Consider the following 18,106-nt stretch of genomic DNA (forward strand, 5'->3'; position numbering starts at 1 on the left):
CTTTGCCAAAGGATTTGAGTATATTATTTCCTTTAATCTTCATAATCATCTTAGAATAAAGTTACTACTATAATCTCATTTTAAAGGTAATTTTTAAAACTTTAAAGCAGAAATATATCCAAGGTTATTCAACTAGTCAATGGCAAAACATAATTTAGCTTTACATTGGTTTGACTTCAGAACTTATGCTTACAATACAACTAATATTACAGTCCAGAACTTCAAATATTAGTTGGTGATAGGAGTTTTTAAGGATGACTAGGAGATTTTTTGAAAAATTTTTGGTTGAGAAAGGAGTTGGGACAGAGGAGTGGGTTTATTATAGGCAGATGAAACAGATGTAAAAAGTACAGTAACAATGCAAGAAATGGGCAACCATAGTTCAAGTTAGGTGTGAACCCCAAAACCAATTACTATCGAAAACAGTATATTTCAAAGACCAACGCATCTAAGAGTTTACTGTTATTCCCACAAAAATAACAAAAGCTATACTCTGTGACCTCTTGGCCATTTCAGTTTCCAAAAATCTCTAAAGAAAACATCTGGTCTCAACAGCTCAACTCTTTGTGTCACTGAAACTTTGATTCACGCAAAAGGTGGGATTGAGGTGATTCATGTTATTCAAAGTCTAGTCTAGTCAAAGCTGTGGTTTTTCCAGTAGTCATGTATGGATGTGAGAGTTGGACTCTAAAGAAAGCTGAGCACTGAAGAACTGATGCTTTTGAATTGTGGTGTTGGAAAAGACTCTTGAGAGTCCCTTGGACTGCAAGGAGATTCAACCAGTCAATCCTAAAGGAAATTAGTCCTGAATATTCATTCAAAGGACTGATGCTGAAACTGAAACTCCAATATTTGGCCACCTGATGCAAAGAACTGATTCATTAGAAAAGACCCCGATGCTGGGAAAGACTGAAGGCAGGAGGAGAAGGGGATGACAGAGGATGAGATGGTTGGATGGCATCACTGACTCGATGGACATGAGTTTGAGTAAGCTTTGGGAATTGGTGATGGACAGGGAAGCCTGGCGTGCTGCAGTCCATGGGGTCTCAAACAGCTGGACACAACTGAGCGACTAAATTGAACTGATGCTATTCAAGTCATATGTTGGCAAGAAGCTGGGATGCGGGAGACAGTGGACTTTCTTTTCCAATGTGAAAGGAAAGAAAAAAAGAATCCAGCAATACTCAAAAGTCTTTACAGTGCTACAAAAAATTATGTATTTCTGCAGCACATCCCCGGATTATTGACTGTGTCTGGACTCTCACCATTGCAAGAAGCCATTGCCTGAAGCGTGAGGCATAGCATGGAGAAATATGAATATCTTGCTTTTTCACCAGACATTTTCATTGTTAGGCTTGGGGAGGGGCGTGCTTTCTCAGAAATGACTACAGAAAAGTTTTTAGCTTTAAATATCACCCTTTTCAAGGAAGAGAACAACCAATTGAGGCTAATTAAGTATTCATTAAAGAACACAATTTTTTTACAAGCTTCTCAAAAATTCACTCTTGACTAGTGAACAGAGAGAAAGCGGGATCTGCCTGCATAAGCACAGCACTGCCCTTCAGACTCAAGTCCTTGTCCTGGCCCTGCTGGGCAAGGCTCTTAACCCATCAGCCCTCAGTTTATGCATTTGATGACTGGTAATAATAACACGGTTGCCATTTCCTTCATAGAGCTTCTATGAGATTGAAAATGCAGTATAAATGGATATGTGCTTCTGAAAACTGAAACACGCTTGACATGTGTAAAGAAAGATCCAACAGTTTCCAGGACGCGCTCCCTATAGAGCAGTCATATTTATTGCTCACCTGAGCTCCTCTGAAAAAGACAAACACTCATCAGCAGTAATAGAGTTCTGCAGAGCACCAGCCCAGTTCCATTTCAATTCAAAGCCCGAGAGGCAGCAAACTTTCCATCCAGGCACTACCCTCTCAAGTCTCCAGTAAATTTGTCTGTTTCCCCAATATACGTGGTGAGGATCTGAACAGCAGCATCAGGCTATGTCCAAGCAGATTAGCCTATCAGGCGGAGATAATTACCATTTAAAGGCTAAAGAAGAAATGACCTATTTTACACGGACTCTGTGAGAGGTGCTGGGGAAAGATGCTGTGTGACCCCAGAACTACTTTAACTCAAGCTTTGGTCACCACATGGCACCGTCTTCCCCTCATTCCCTTTGGCCAGTCATTTCTTTATATACTGTGCAGTGGCTCTGTGTACTGGGGACTGAGCTTAAATTGAGCTTGAGACAGGGGCCATGGAATGATTGAGGAGTGAATTAGATAGAAAACTGCAGCGTTTGTGCCCTAAGTGAGAGAATCACTGCATTCACCCAGCTGCTACAACTTGAGTATTTCCCACTTCTTTTGACATTTTTTTTTTTTTAAACCAGGGAACTTGATGTAAAATATATTTGTCTCTTTAGAGAGTCCAGAGCTGCCTTCTTTTAAGATCTGCCCTTCACATCTCGAGTTTTCTGTAGCCAGTGTCAGCATGGATTGGGAGCAATGTGAGCCAATGCTCATGAAAGAGTTCCAAATGGGAAGAGTCTAAGTCTTAAATCCTAAACTCAGTGTTCGCTGGGTCCCCATCAGAATAATCAGCCATGAATACAGCACACAGGAACACAGGAAGTCAAATGTAAAAGGCAGAAACTCCACAGGGAGAATTTGTTTCTCATCTTGGTTCTTTGGGTTTTACACAAAACTGTTCCCTTCCCAAGAGGTGCTCAAAATTGAGTCAAATTTGAAAACTGTAAAATCCCTGGATTCATTTATTAGCATGGGTTCATCCATGCATAAGCACAATTGGCTGTCCTAGAACAAGCAGATGAGGGCACTTGCTATACACAGCAAAGTTGATTTCAGTACACATGACTTAAGCCTGCCTCATGCCTGGTACTGTGCTAAGCCCTGAGAGAAACAGGAAAATGAATAGGATTCAGATTCTGGCCTCCAGGGATTGATGCATAACTCGACCCAAGACAGAGTAAGAAAACTCCTAGAAGAGAGATCTCAAATGCTGTGACTTTTTAAATAAAATCCCCATAAGCATGGATTAGGTTAAGGAAATGGCTCCATTCACAACCTAAGGCCTCCTCCAGCCTCAGTGCTCATAACACCCCCTGACACAACAAGCCACCTGCCATCTTCCCAACACACGCCAAATGCGTGTTCTTCTAGTTCTTTATTCATAAGCTTCCCTATGACTAGGATACCTTTTCACCCTCCTCACCACCTAGAAAGCCCTTACTCTGAGGCAACTCCATCATCTGTACAATAAAAATGAACAAGAAAATGTCCGTCCAAGGTTTCTCCCTGCCTTTCACATCAACGATATGTGAATTTAAGACGTGCATCCAACAGTCCACTTCCTGTGAACCATGAAGTCATTCCTGATGCCCTGGGACATGATTCCTCTTGCTTCTCTGAACTTCCATCCCACATGCTCAGACTGCTATCAGAGCACGGAATGCACTGAACTGTCATTAACTATTTATTTATTTGTTCATCCTTCTGAGTAAAGTGGGTACAATTAGGGGGCAGGATCTACATCTTATTTCATTATTATTTTCTTTAGCAAAGAGTTACATGACCAGAACTAGGCAGTGACCACTATTCTAAGTGCATTACATGTATTTATCCATTTAATCCTCACAACAACCCAATGAGATAGATATTATCATTATCTCATTTTGCCCAGGAAGGAACTGAGACAGAGAGGTTAAGTAATGTGTTCAAGGTCATACAGCTGGTAAGCAGTGATCCATGATATGAGCCAATCTCTTAGTGTTGCGTTAGGCTGTTTTTACTTATTTTTGCCACCTCAGGACTTTGCCCAGGGGTCTAGTATTTAAAACCCCTGGAGCTCAATAAATGTGCATTCGCTGATTAAATAAATGAGCAGATGGCCACTACTGGTTAGCCCTGGCTAGATCCTCTTGAAAAGTTCTAGACTACAGAAGTTAAGGTAATGAGCAGATCTGGAGAAGCTTCAGAGAGACTCAAGAAGATGGAAATGAAGAATTATGCCTAAGGGATTTAAGGTGCTTAGCCGTGAGAAGTAGAAGCTGAAGACTGCTTTCATAATGATCCTCAAGGCCAGAAAGGCTGATTCCTGAGGACAGTGACTGAGTTGTTTTTCTCCACCTCCAGGGAGGAGGAAGGAGCAGGACTGGTCCGCAGCTGCAGCGGGTATGTAAGGTTTAAATCCACCACAAGGAAGAATTTCCTTAACCCAAGAATCATTTGTTAGACCCAGGGATGAGTTATGGAGAGCAGCTATAGAAGGTCATCTGTTTTCAGCTTTTTGGACTTGCTTCTGCTCAGAGTGAAGAACATGGGGGTGAAAACAAACAATGACATGTCATCCCAAGGTCTCTTTAAGCCTTATAAATCGATGACATTTGAATCCAAGAAATACATCAAACACTGTACGTTCCTGGACCAAATGAATGAATGAGTCCCAAATAATTTGAAAAGCAACAAAAAGTTATAACCAGCAAAAAAGGGGTCTTCTCAAACATACCACTGTGCCAGAAATCTAACAAGGGAAGAAAAAAAGAATTTGTTTTCTGAGAAACCTACACTCTTACAGTTTCTACATTCATGCCATTTCTTGCTAGGTCCATCATGTGCTGTGTACTTAATTGCTTAGTCGTGTCCAACTCTTTGCGACCCCACAGACTGTAACCCACCAGGTTCCTCCGTGCATGGGATTTTCCCAGGCAAGAATACCGGAGTGGGTTGCCATTTCCTTCTCCAGGGTAGGTCCATCATACCCTTGACATAAAGGTAGAACTGGTCAGTCTATACCCTCAGGTGCTGACTTTACCCCATCATCACAATTTGCTCATTTGATAGGTGACATTAGTATCTTAAAGCAGAATTCTCTAAATATTGAGTAAACTCAAAATATGAACCACTCTTCCATCAATTCCAATGCAAGGTGTACCAAACATGAAGAAATGAATCCTTTCCTGAGAGCAGGAGACAACCTCATACATACTTCTTTTTCATTTCCACATGGAAACTGAAATACAAAATGGAAATGGTATCGGAAGGAAAGGTAGAGAGTAACAAGAAACCATTTGGAGAGAACAGGAACTTGCCTGAGGTCACACATCTAAGTCTAGTAGCCTTTTCCCCATCAGGCCCTCTAGTTTCCCGGTCCACTCTCTCTCACACATCATGGCCGCTCAGCACTGAGGCAGCCTTACTAGAGGCCGCCTTCATCACATGCAGCCTCTTTGGGGAGCCTATCTCACCTTGAGAAACTCAGTCTGTCAGCCTTAGGAGACCCATTGAACTCATACAAGAATCTGTTCTCTCTGCCCCAAGTAGATTATAACCATCATCAGTAAATCAGTAAAGCCCAGATTCTAACTCAAGGTTTCCCTGCTTGCGTTCCTTCTTAAAAAGCTGGCTCCAGTGTCATCTTCTCTGTGAACTCATCCCTGGGCCTCTGTGTTGTGCCAAGCCGCTTCAGTCATGTCCAACTCTTGGCAACCACATGGACTGTAGCCCACCAGACTTCTCTGTCCATGGGATTCTCCAGGCAAGATTACTGGAGTGGGTTGCCATTTCCTCTTCCAGGGGATCTTCCAGACCGAGGGATGGAACTTGCGTCTCTTACATCTCCTGTATTGGCAGGTGGGTTCTTTACCACTGGCACCACCTGGGAAGGCCTAGCTCCATGGCCCCCTAGCTTCATGCAAATAGACACAATCCTAAGGAGCTTCCAAGCTCTGGATCCAGGCTGCTTTGGCCTAGGTTCCATGGACTAGCTAAGTGATCTTAACCTCTCTGACACTTCCTCATCTGCACAACGAAGATACAACTCATATCTCTAATACCATGATGGTGAAGATTCTATGAGTTAATAAATGACAAATTTTTAAAACAATTCTTGGCACAAAGTAAGCTCTTGGTCATTGTTCAGTATTTTGATATTATTACCTTTCCTAGGTTTTCTGAGTCCTCATGGGGTTTTGTTCATCTTTCTAGTATAAAATACTATATTATTCATATTTCTTATAACTCTCCTCCAGTATTGTGTTAGTTATTATCCACCCCATCCTGAGCCCACAGACCATCTTCTTTTCTGGCAGTCTCTGTTCAGATGATGTCACTTATATCCACTTAGCCACCCTGCAGATTCATTTTACTCTCCACACACCCATCCCCTGAATCAATCACCAAATCCAGGGGCCCACTTCTTCTAGATATTTCCAAATCTGCCCTTCCATCTCCATCTTATTTCCACGGTCCTACCAATCCTCAATTAAAGTGGTGAAACAGCTTCTGAACTGGTTTTCTGGCCTCCAATCTTGTTACAGTCTAATTTATCTTCCGCATTGAAGCTAGAATGATATGTCTCTAAAAAATTATTGAGCCCTATCTCATGCCTCTGTTTAAAGCCCTTCGATGACTCTCCACTGCTGTTTGAAGATGTTTGGTCTGACCACGCAGGAACTTTCTCACCTTCAGACTCACCCGCATGACTCCTACCTCACCTTGAAAGGCCAGCACCAAAAGACAACTGGCTCCTCCTGCCTCTGATAAGTTCTCCTTTGGCCTTAATACTCTTCCAAGTTCTTTGTCTGGCTTACGTCCTTCTCTTTGTTTAATTAGTGCCAGCATCACTGCCTCTGTGGGTCCCCTTAGACACTGGAGACCACTTCTTAGTGCTTCTGTGACACACACAGCATTTTTTGGCTCTTCTCAAATCATAACAACCTGCTGTGCTCTTTCCACCGTGACCTCAAGTTCAAAGGCAATGTCTCCAGACACTGTCTCACTCACTTAAGTGTAGATGTGCTTTATACACAGTACCTGTTCAGAGAACTTTGAATGGTTGATCTCATTAAATAGATGATAGAGAGCACCTAACACATACAGCACATACCATGTGTGTGCATGTGGGCGTGCAGGCTGTCACTTCAGTCACGCCCAACTCTTTGTGACCTTTGTAGCCTGCCAGGCTCCTCTGTCCATGGAGATTCTCAGACAAGAATTCTGGAGTGGATTGCCATGCTCTCCTCCAGGGGATCCTCCTGACCCAGGGATCGAACCCATGTCTCCTGTGGCTACTGCATTGCTGGTGGATTCTTTACTATTAAGCCACCAGGGAAGCCCCATAGCACACACTATGGGGCACTAAATAGCAGACGAATGGATAAGAAAGCTGTGGTACATATACACAATGAAGTATTACTCAGCCATTAAAAAGAATACATTTGAATCAGTTCTAATGAGGTGGATGAAACTGGAGCCTATTATACAGAGTGAAGTAAGCCAGAAAGAAAAACACCAATATAGTATACTACTGCATATATATGGAATTTAGAAAGATGGTAACGATAACCCTGTATGCAAGACAGCAGAAGAGACACAGATGTATAGAACAGTCTTCTGGACTCTGTGCCTCTTGAGAAACCTATATGCAGATCAGGAAGCAACAGTTAGAACTGGACATGGAACAACAGACTGGTTCCAAATAGGAAACGGAGTACGTCAAGGCTGTATATTGTCACCCTGCTTATTTAACTTATATGCAGAATACATCATGAGAAATGCTGGGCTGGAAGAAGCACAAGCTGGAATCAAGATTGCCGGGAGAAATATCAGTAACCTCAGATATGCAGATGACACCACCCTTATGGCAGAAAGTGAAGAGGACCTAAAAAGCCTCTTGATGAAAGAGGAGAGTGAAAAAGTTGGTTTAAAGCTCAATATTCAGAAAACGAAGATCATGGCATCTGGTCCCATCACTTCATGGGAAATAGATGTGGAAACAATGTCAGACTTTATTTTTTGGGGCTCCAAAATCACTGCAGATGGTGACTGCAGCCATGAAGTTAAAAGACGCTTACTCCTTGGAAGGAAAGTTATGACCAACCTAGATAGCATAGTCAAAAGCAGAGACATTACTTTGCCAACAAAGGTCCATCTAGTCAAGGCTATGGTTTTTCCTGTGGTCATGTATGGATGTGAGAGTTGGACTGTGAAGAAAGCTGAGCACCAAAGAATTGATGCTTTTGAACTGTGGTGTTGGAGAAGACTCTTGAGAGTCCCTTGGACTGCAAGGAGATCCAACCAGTCCATTCTGAAGGAGATCAGCCCTGGGTGTTCTTTGGAAGGAATGATGCTAAAGCTGAAACTCCAGTACTTTGGCCACCTCATGCAAAGAGTTGACTCATTGGAAAAGACTCTGATGCTGGGAGGGATTAGAGGTGGGAAGAGAAGGGGACGACAGAGGATGAGATGGCTGGATGGCATCACTGACTCAATGGACATGAGTCTGAGGGAACTCCGGGAGTTGGTGATGGACAGGGAGGCCTAGCGTGCTGCGATTCATGGGGTCGCAAAGAGTTGGACACGACTGAGTGACTGAACTGAACTGAACTGGGAGAGGGTGAGGGTGGGATGATTTGGGAGAATGGCATTGAAACATGTATAATATCATATGTGAAATGAATCTCCAGTCCAGGTTCGATGCATGATACAGGATGCTCAGGGCTGGTGCACTGGGATGACCCAGGGGAATGGTACAGGGAGGGAGGTGGGTGGGGGGTTCAGGATGGGGAACACGTGTACACCTGTGGTGGATTCATGTTGATGTATGACAAAACCAATACAATACTGTAAAGTAATTAGCCTCCAATTAAAATAAATAAATTTATATTAAAAAATAAATAAAAGAAAAAATAAAAATAATTATTCTAAGGACTTTTCATAAATGGACTCATTTAATAGTCACAACATTCTTATAAGGTAGCTGGGATAATTATCTCTATTTTATAGGTGAGGAAACTAAAGCATAGAGAGGTTAGAAACACTACCAGCGTGGCACAGTTAGAAATTGATGACACCGAGGTTAGAATCCAGACGTCTGGGTCTAGATCCCATGTTCTTAACCTTTATACCACTGCTCCTGTCAGATAGAGGTACCATGATAAATACAGGTATCTAAACAGACACAGATAATATATTCTATTCCAGTTCTACATAGGGCAAAGGTGAGGCATTGGAAATTTATAGAAAAGTCATCCAGGAAAAAGGAAGAAAGCTAAACAAAGAGATCACCATCCTTGCTCCTTAATAACCAGCAGTAGAACTCAGGGCAGTCAGCCTGCCTCAGCTTTGGTTCTTCATGTGTAAAATCAGGGCCTTCGGGCCACATTACATTTTAGCTTTCTTCTGAATCAAATTTGCAGTTCCCTTCGGTTAGGGGAACATCATCAGGGCTGAGTGTGTGCCAGGCTTAGTGCTGAAGGCAGAGGCACAGACACAAGCAACATGCCTCTCTGTCCTTGAGGAAGTTGTCCTCCTGTTGAGGAGACCTTGGTGGACAACACTGAGAGAGGAGTTCACTGCCAGACCACTATTACACTGGTTGTTTTAAAGGGGACCACCCCAAGAGAAAACATTATCATGAGAAATGAGCCATTTGTCCCTCCATAGTATCTTTCTTTTTTTTAAATTTTTTTAAATTTATTTATTTTGATTGGAGGCTAATTACTTTACAATATTGTATTGGTTTTGCCATACATCAATATGAATCCACCACGGGTGTACACGTGTTCATAGTATCTTTCAACTGACTATTATCCAGCAAATAAGCATCTGTACCTCCTCACATCCTCTCTACAATGCCCCACTCAATTGTAATGCCTTGGTTCACAACTGAAGAAGCAAAGATGCTTAAGTAAATCTGCCAATCATCCGATGGTTACCTGATGAACTAAGCCCCCACCACCTCATTTCACAACTTCTCCCAGAGTTGAAGTGGGCTTTAAGCGTCAGGAGTCATGACTCTGGCAAAGCTGCTCTTGGTATTCCGGTACAGGTTATAGGCTTAAACGGATCTTTAGATTTACAGTTGATTTGAGCAGTTGCATCTAGTTCATTTTCAAGTTTGTGGATAAGGTGGTTTATTTAAGGCAAAAAGCATCCAATTAAAATACATTCTGAATAACTGAGTGAGCAAGGCATTTTTGCCCAACTCTTAATTTATTAAAAAAAAAAGCCATCAGGGGACTTCTCAAGGACCAAATCCCATCATGTCACTGAGAGATGAGATAGTAAAATATTTTTGATCAAAGTATAATTTGGAAATACATTCTGAGAGGCAGCCTTAACAAGAATCCAGGCTTTGGGGCCAGTCCAACTTGGATCACATCCCTTTTCATCATCTCAAGTAGCTCTGCAACCCTTAGCATATTCCCTAACTCTGCTGAGCCTCATTTTCCCCATCTGTGTAATAGGAATAAGTAATATCTGTCTGTTAACATACTTGTCAGAATTAGAAACATAGCTTAGGGCCTGGTAGAAAGTAAGGGTTAAAAAAATAAACTATTGAAAACATTTTATTAAAGTCTTAATGATTCAGAGACTGATTATTCCATTAGAAGATCGTCATGCTTTTTCCCTTCCTTCCTCTTTCTTCCTGCCTGCCCACGTCACAGCTGCTCATAAGCTATTATTCCATGAGATAAAAAATGAGATAAAATTCAATTCAGATGGCACAGCACAGTGGAAAGAGCACAGGCACTTGAGTCAAACAGGACTGGACTTGAATACTAGATGGCTTTGGACAGGTCATGTAACCTCCTTAAGTCTTAATTTCTTCGTCTGTAAAAGGAGGGTAATTATATCTACCGGCTAGGTTCCTTAGGAAAGAGTACACACACACATACCTGGCACTGTGATTGGTAAATAACAGTTAGGTAAAAAAGTACTGAATCCGTTTCAATAAGAAATGCAGAATTAAAGCTAAACTGAAGCTTCAGGATCAATTACAATTTGTAAAATGTCTTCAACTCCATCACTACCATGAATGGCCAAAAGAAGTCACTCTCAGGATGAAAGTCTTACATCTAATGCCATTTGATTCCATTTCCTCCTTTAGGGACAGCTTGAGTGTTAGCTGAAGTGGGGAGACTCCATGCTTGGGGACCCAGCATGGCAATACAGATGGCTGGACAATGTGGGCAGCAGGCAGACCTCACTGTGGGTAGAGCTCCAGAAGCAGTGAAGCAGGGGCTGATGCACCACAATATACAATGCCATGCATGGTCAAGAGACAGAGAGGCCAAAGGAAGCCTAGGATGCCCTTCCGATAAGCATGACCTCCAATATCTACAGAGAGAACTTCGGTTACCATAGTGGAAATGACATTGGTCAACTTGTACAGGATCACATCTTTGTAGGTAATAAGCATAGAGAACATTTTCGTCATCTGCCTTTGACTAAGCTAAAGGTCCATGGGATAGGACCATTGATAGGACACATGCTTTCTTACATAAACATTTGGATTTCATGTTCCTAGTTTAAATATTTTGTCCACAGAGATCTCTGAGTCATCTCCTCACATGCTTCTTCCCTTCATCCCCCTCTGAAGACTAGAAGATGCCAGCTCTTTAAAGGAAAGCACATAAACAAAAGACAAAAATCCAAAAGTCACATCAACATACCATAAAATATCTGAATATCTCTTTAGACCCCCTGGGGACCAACCATGTGACATTCTCAAAGTAGCACACAAAGATTTATTTGTATGCCTTCCTGCTTCCTAAATAACGCACCCACTCAAAGTGGAAGGACTCCAATTTCATGACAGTCTGGAGGAGGTTTTTTTCTGAAGCTCCTTCCTGAACATCACATAGCTTAGAACAGAACATACCTGTCAATATCAGTACTACGTTTCACAGAAATTTCTATTGCAAAGGAGACTCTTAGGAAAATTTTCTCTTTTTATAAAAAGGGAGAATTATTTTTAAAAATTGATGTTGAGAATCAACTCGTCCTGAATCACCACTTTTGTAAGAAACTGTCTGCTACAGACAAAATGGAAAATCACAGTTGCACTTTATTCAACACCACCCATAAGAAATGCTTCATGCACGGAAGTGTTCTTTTTCCATAAGGCAGCAGCATTAGAAAAAAAAGCTCTGGCATCGCTCTTCAATATTGTTGTCTAATTAAATGGCAATGGAGTGGATGCGTAAAAATATGCATTAGAGGTGTGTAATGTGTAATGTGAAGAAGAGTAATCAAAGCCATTCAACAGGATTTAGGAAGGGATTTCAGTTGGCAGCTTACGAGACAGGAGCATATAATTTTGCTAATTTGAAATAGGTATTGTAACGTATAAACATTACTGCTTTGCATATTTTAATGAAAACTGCCTCTACACCAAAATGAATCCTTTAGCTTGAACTTTCTGCATACCACAGAGCTTCTACCTATTATGAGTTCAGCATAAATAAGAAAGGCACACAAGCCACATTAAAAGAATGGCCACCTCATTAAAATAGGTTAAAACCAAGCCCCTTATTCCAAGCTACTATAACGCTATAAAGTAAGTGTGGTGACAGGTGTTGTATTAAATTTTTATATTGCAATGAACTTGTACTCACACAAACCGAATCTTCATGCTTTCTTTGATATACACCTGCAACTTGTTAATTCAAGGGCCTTTATTAAGAAAGTATAAATTTAGCAACATCTATAGATTTGTAAAACTCTATTAGCTTGCTCAAGAATCTACAGGAAATTCATTTGGAATCTTATTTGCATGGTTTACAAAGAAATGGAAACTAATGATGACTTTTCCCAAAAAGATATGCCTAGAGACAATGCATTTGTGCAAACAGACTGATGTGAATTACCCAGACTTGGGCTGAAAGAGATGAGAGAGTGATCTGGAGCTGTCTGGAGCTGAGGACATCACTTACCTGCCAGCTCGCTTCTCGCTGAAGTCCTTTTTTCCAGTCTTCTTCCAGTCTAGGGGAGGTCTCATCCATTGCTGATGCTGCTTGCACAAACTGGATTCGCCAGTGGCTGTTACTCTTTCGTTGCAAGCCTTTACCAAAGCAGCAGCGAGGGCAGTTCAGGGGCAGACTGTCATGGAGAAAATGCCATGCCAGAGGATGAGGGATCAGGCAGGAAGAAGCCACGCGGGAACAAATTTGGGATACATGGGGCTACCCTGACAGCTGCCAACTGGCCAGGCAGAAGGCCAGCTCAGCCACTGAGCGTCCAGAGATTAGGAACAACCAAGCTCCAGGGCCAGTGGACAATGGGTCATTCTTATGCTTCTGGCATAAAGGTCAGAGGAGGGAAGTGTGAAGGCATGCTCCATGACCTAGAAATATGCATCTCTTATGTGCACTCTTGTCTTTCTCTCATCCCCAAACACACACACACACGCACACACACACAGCAGAATTTGCATTGTTCTGCAGGGTTGCATCAGTGGGTCGGAGTATCCTGGAAGAAATAAGCTACTTTACATAGAAGCAACACATTTCATTTGAGCACATCTTCCCCCAACATAGCATGAATCACTCAGCAGCCAGTAAACATGCATAATAGCAAGTTCCATTGGGAGAAAATAGACTCATTCCTGTAGTTGAATCCTGAGCATCTATAGTCCCTCGTCTTCCCCCTCTAGGAAGTTCTATGACAGGCATTTAAACTGACCTCATGGACCTTTAGGCAAACCATTAGCTAAAATGGCCAGAGGCTTCAGTTGGGATGGACTCTGGTGTCTCAGATGGTAAAAGAGTCTGCCTGCAATGTGGGAGACCCAGGTTCGATCCCTGGGTGGGGAAGATTCCTTGGAGAAGGTAATGGCAACCTACTCCAGTGTTCTTGCCTGGAAAATCCCATGGACAGAGAAGCCTGGCAGGCTACAGTCCATGGGGTTGCAAAGAGTCGGACACGACTGAGCAAATAACGCTTTCACTTTTCCTCAATATTTGGGGCTCAGTGAAGCCAAATCCAACCCAACTCTGCCCTGTTTTGTTACTATTTCTCACACAGAATGATACTGTCTCCTGCTGTTCAGAATTGATCACCTAGAGTTTTAAGATAGGCAGCTGGTGTTACTGCCAACAGTACCTACTTTTTCCCATTAAAACGGTAGTTATCAAATGACTGCACAATAGACTCAACCGGGAAGATTGTGAAAATACTGTTACAAGAGCCTTATCCCTAGAGATTCTGATTTAACTGGTCTAGTATGGGTCCTAAGACCCTGTCATATTTTTTAATCCCACTGGATGATTCTACTGAGGACCCAGGACTACAGTCACAAAACTCAGAGTATCATTTAAAGTTTCTCTAAACTAATCAGTTGGCTGATGCCTGAATCCCCAAGATCCTGCCAATACCCATGTGAACAGTTTCTCACCACCAACGATGGTAAACTCACTACCTCCCAAGACAATCTTGTTCCATGGTTGACTGTTTTGTCCCACAATGAGTTGATATTCTTCTCCCTGCACCTGCCATGGCTGTACTTCATTAGATGTACTTCATTGTACTTCCATGGCTGAACTTCATTCTGTAAAGAATACTAAAACCTGTTCTGTAGGACAACCCTTCAGATATCTAAAGACAGTAGCAGCCATGCCCTTAAGCCTCTGCTGAAGTGTCTCCTTCACATTAGAACTTGCAGGTTTCTTCCATGGAATATGCAAACCATGGAATATGGTTCAGTAACTTCTCCATCCTTGATGTCAGCCTCAAATATATATTTGACTGTTTCTAGTGGTAGTGATTCTAATACTCCAGAAATGATTGCAATATCCTGCTATAATCTACCATTGCACATACAGACTAACAATCACATGCCTTATTTTTAAAATCCCCATGCTAACCACCACCATAATTATAACAGCAGCCAGCATTTACTGAGCATAGACCTCCATACCCGGTACTGCAAGTTTTATTAACCTTACATCATTCATCCTTTATGAGCATACTATGATGTCATCTTTTGCTGCTGATTTACAGATGAAAAGTCCAAGAGAGACAAAGATGTTTGCCTGGTTATGGGCCAGGGGGTAGCCCAGCTACTGAGGCCTGCATTCTCCATCCCTGCTTTGTGCTAGGCAGCCCCTTTCACTGATGCAGTCCCAGGTCCCACTGGCTATTTTGACAACCACATCTCGCTGATATGGTGTCACAGTTAACTAGTACACTGAGCTTTGCTCTCATCTTCAGATTATATATGAACAATTATATATAGCCAATTTATATAGGCTATAAGTTGCCATAGACAGTCCTAACTTGCCATTATTATTGTAATACGGAAGAACCTTTTGTATTCTATCACAAGTTAATCACTAAAGGGATGTTTCCTATAAGATTAAATTATACATAATGGCCCATCTCTGGGAACCCAGGTTCTCGTAATGAGCATTAAGCTAAAATACCTTTGTTTAGCTCACAAGAAACATCCTCACCAGGTCTACCTGTGGATGACTGAGAGAGGAAGAAATTAATATTATATACCCCTCTAGAGGCTGATGGGAACTGGGGGGTGTTTGACTTTACTTCCACCCCTTTTAACATAAAAGAAGCCTGAATTCTAACTCAGGCAAGATGGTTCTTTGGGGCACGAGGCCACCATCTCCTCAGTCTGCTGGCTTTCAGAATATAGTAGTTATTCCTTGTCCCAACAACTCATCTCTTGATTACTGGCCTGTTGTGTGGTGAGCAGTATGATCTTGGACTCGGTACATTATTCTTTTAATAATTACAAGACTGGAGGTGACGGAATTCCAGTTGAGCTATTCCAAATCCTGAAAGATGATGCTGTGAAAGTGCTGCACTCAATATGCCAGCAAATTTGGAAAACTCAGCAGTGGCCACAGGATTGGAAAAGGTCAGTTTTCATCCCAATCCCAAAGAAAGGCAATGTCAAAGAATGCTCAAACTACCGCACAATTGCACTCATCTCACACGCTAGTAAAGTAATGCTCAAAATTCTCCAAGCCAGGCTTCAGCAATATGTGAACCGTGAACTTCCTGATGTTCAAGCTGGTTTTAGAAAAGGCAGAGGAACCAGAGATCAAATTGCCAACATCCGCTGGATCATAGAAAAAGCAAGAGAGTTCCAGAAAAACATCTATTTCTGCTTTATTGACTATGCCAAAGCCTTTGACTGTGCGGATCACAATAAACTGTGGAAAATTCTGAGAGATGGGAATACCAGATCACCTGATCTGCCTCTTGAGAAATTTGTATGCAGGTCAGGAAGCAACAGTTAGAACTGGACATGGAACAACAGACTGGTTCCAAATAGGAAAAGGAGTTCGTCAAGGCTGTATATTGTCACCCTGTTTATTTAACTTCTATGCAGAGTTCATCATGAGAAACCCTGGACTGGAAGAAACACAAGCTGGAATCAAGATTGCCAGGAGAAATATCAATCACCTGAGATATGCAGATGACATCACCCTTATGGCAGAAAGTGAAGAAGAACTAAAAAGCCTCTTGATGAAAGTGAAAATGGAGAGTGAAAAAGTTGGCTTAAAGCTCAACATTCAGAAAACGAAGATCATGGCATCTGGTCCCACCACTTCATGGGAAATAGATGGGGAAACAGTGTCAGACTTTATTTTTCTGGGCTCCAAAATCACTACAGATGGTGACTGCAGCCATGAAATTAAAAGATGTTACTCCTTGGAAGGAAAGTTATGACCAACCTAGATAGCATAGTCAAAAGCAGAGACATTACTTTGCCAACAAAGGTTCGTCTAGTCAAGGCTATGGTTTTTCCTGTGGTCATGTATGGATGTGAGAGTTGGACTGTGAAGAAGGCTGAGCACCGAAGAATGGATGCTTTTGAACTGTGGTGTTGGAGAAGACTCTTGAGAGTCCCTTGGACTGCAAGGAGATCCAACCAGTCCATTCTGAAGGAGATCAGCCCTGGGTGTTCTTTGGAAGGAATGATGCTAAAGCTGAAACTCCAGTACTTTGGCCACCTCATGCGAAGAGTTGACTCATTGGAAAAGACTCTGATGCTGGGAGGGATTGGGGGCAGGAGGAGAAGGGGAGGACAGAGGATGAGATGGCTGGATGGCGTCACTGACTCGATGGACGTGAGTCTGGGTGAACTCTGGGAGTTGGTGATGGACAGGGAGGCCTGGTGTGCTGCGATTCATGGGGTCGCAAAGAGTTGGACATGACTGAGTGACTGATCTGATCTGATCTAATACCTTCCACTTCACCTCTAACAAAACAGACAAAAGCAAGATCTTTACTTGCTCAGCTCCTCTCATTTATTAAGAATATGTGGGTGCTTCTTCGGAGGTCTACCCTGAAAGGTAAGAGAGAACAGCCAGAGGAGAAAAGGTCCAGAAATTTTCCCCAAAGACTAGACTCAATGGCAGTCTCACAGATCACCTAGCTCTTCCCTCTTTTCCTCCAAATTCCATCAACAGGACTCCATAAGGAAAACTGGGGGCAATCAGTTTTATCATTTGAATTACATCAGATCAGATCAGATCAGATCAGTCACTCAGTAGTGTCCGACTCTTTGTGACCCCATAAATCGCAGCACACCAGGCCTCCCTGTCCATCACCAACTCCCAGAGTTCACCCAGACTCACATCCATCAAGTCAGTGATGCCATCCAGCCATCTCATCCTCTGTCCTCCCCTTCTCCTCCTGCCCCCAATCCCTCCCAGCATCAGAGTCTTTTCCAGTGAGTCAACTCTTCGCATGAGGTGGCCAAAGTACTGGAGTTTCAGCTTTAGCATCATTCCTTCCAAAGAAATCCCAGGGCTGATCTCCTTCAGAATGGACTGCTTGGATCTCCTTGCAGTCCAAGGGACTCTCAAGAGTCTTCTCCAACACCACAGTTCAAAAGCATCCATTCTTCGGTGCTCAGCCTTCTTCACAGTCCAACTCTCACATCTATACATGACCACAGGAAAAACCATAGCCTTGACTAGACGAACCTTTGTTGGCAAAGTAATGTCTCTGCTTTTGAATATGCTATCTAGGTTGGTCACATCAGGGTATGTTAATTTCAGGGTAATTGAATTAGTTCTTGTGGAAGGTGGGATACAAGTGGTTGAGCATATTCTTTGGAGTCAGATCAAGGTGTGAGGAGCAGCCCCATTATTACCTGGCTCTATATCCCTGGGCAGGTCACCTAACACTTCTGAACTCTAGTTTCCATGTCTGTAAAAGAGAGGAGGATTCATTTTGATATTTGGCAAAACTAATACAATTTGTAAAGTTTAAAAATAAAATAAAAATTTTAAAAAAAGAGAGGTATTATTATCTCAAGCTTACTATTGTTT

General features: G+C 42.3%; 1 protein-coding gene across 4 annotated transcripts in view; it reads right to left on the bottom strand.

The window, feature by feature from the left end:
- The window catches only part of PPARGC1A (PPARG coactivator 1 alpha), a 713,764-nt gene that overhangs the window by 313,956 nt on the left and 381,702 nt on the right, over window positions 1–18,106 (bottom strand). The window contains exon 1 of one of the 4 annotated variants that reach the window (XM_027544174.1): window positions 12,740–12,918. The exons of 2 other annotated variants lie outside the window; for them this stretch is intronic. In XM_027544174.1, the coding sequence (XP_027399975.1) occupies window positions 12,740–12,808 (69 nt within the window). In that variant the 5' untranslated portion in view covers window positions 12,809–12,918. Of the gene's footprint in view, window positions 1–12,739; window positions 12,919–18,106 lie in introns of those variants that run through there. One more of the 4 variants, XM_027544176.1, reaches the window with a different exon arrangement.

This window comes from Bos indicus x Bos taurus, chromosome 6 (genome assembly GCF_003369695.1).
Source record: "Bos indicus x Bos taurus breed Angus x Brahman F1 hybrid chromosome 6, Bos_hybrid_MaternalHap_v2.0, whole genome shotgun sequence".
Classification (NCBI taxonomy): Eukaryota; Metazoa; Chordata; class Mammalia; order Artiodactyla; family Bovidae; genus Bos; species Bos indicus x Bos taurus.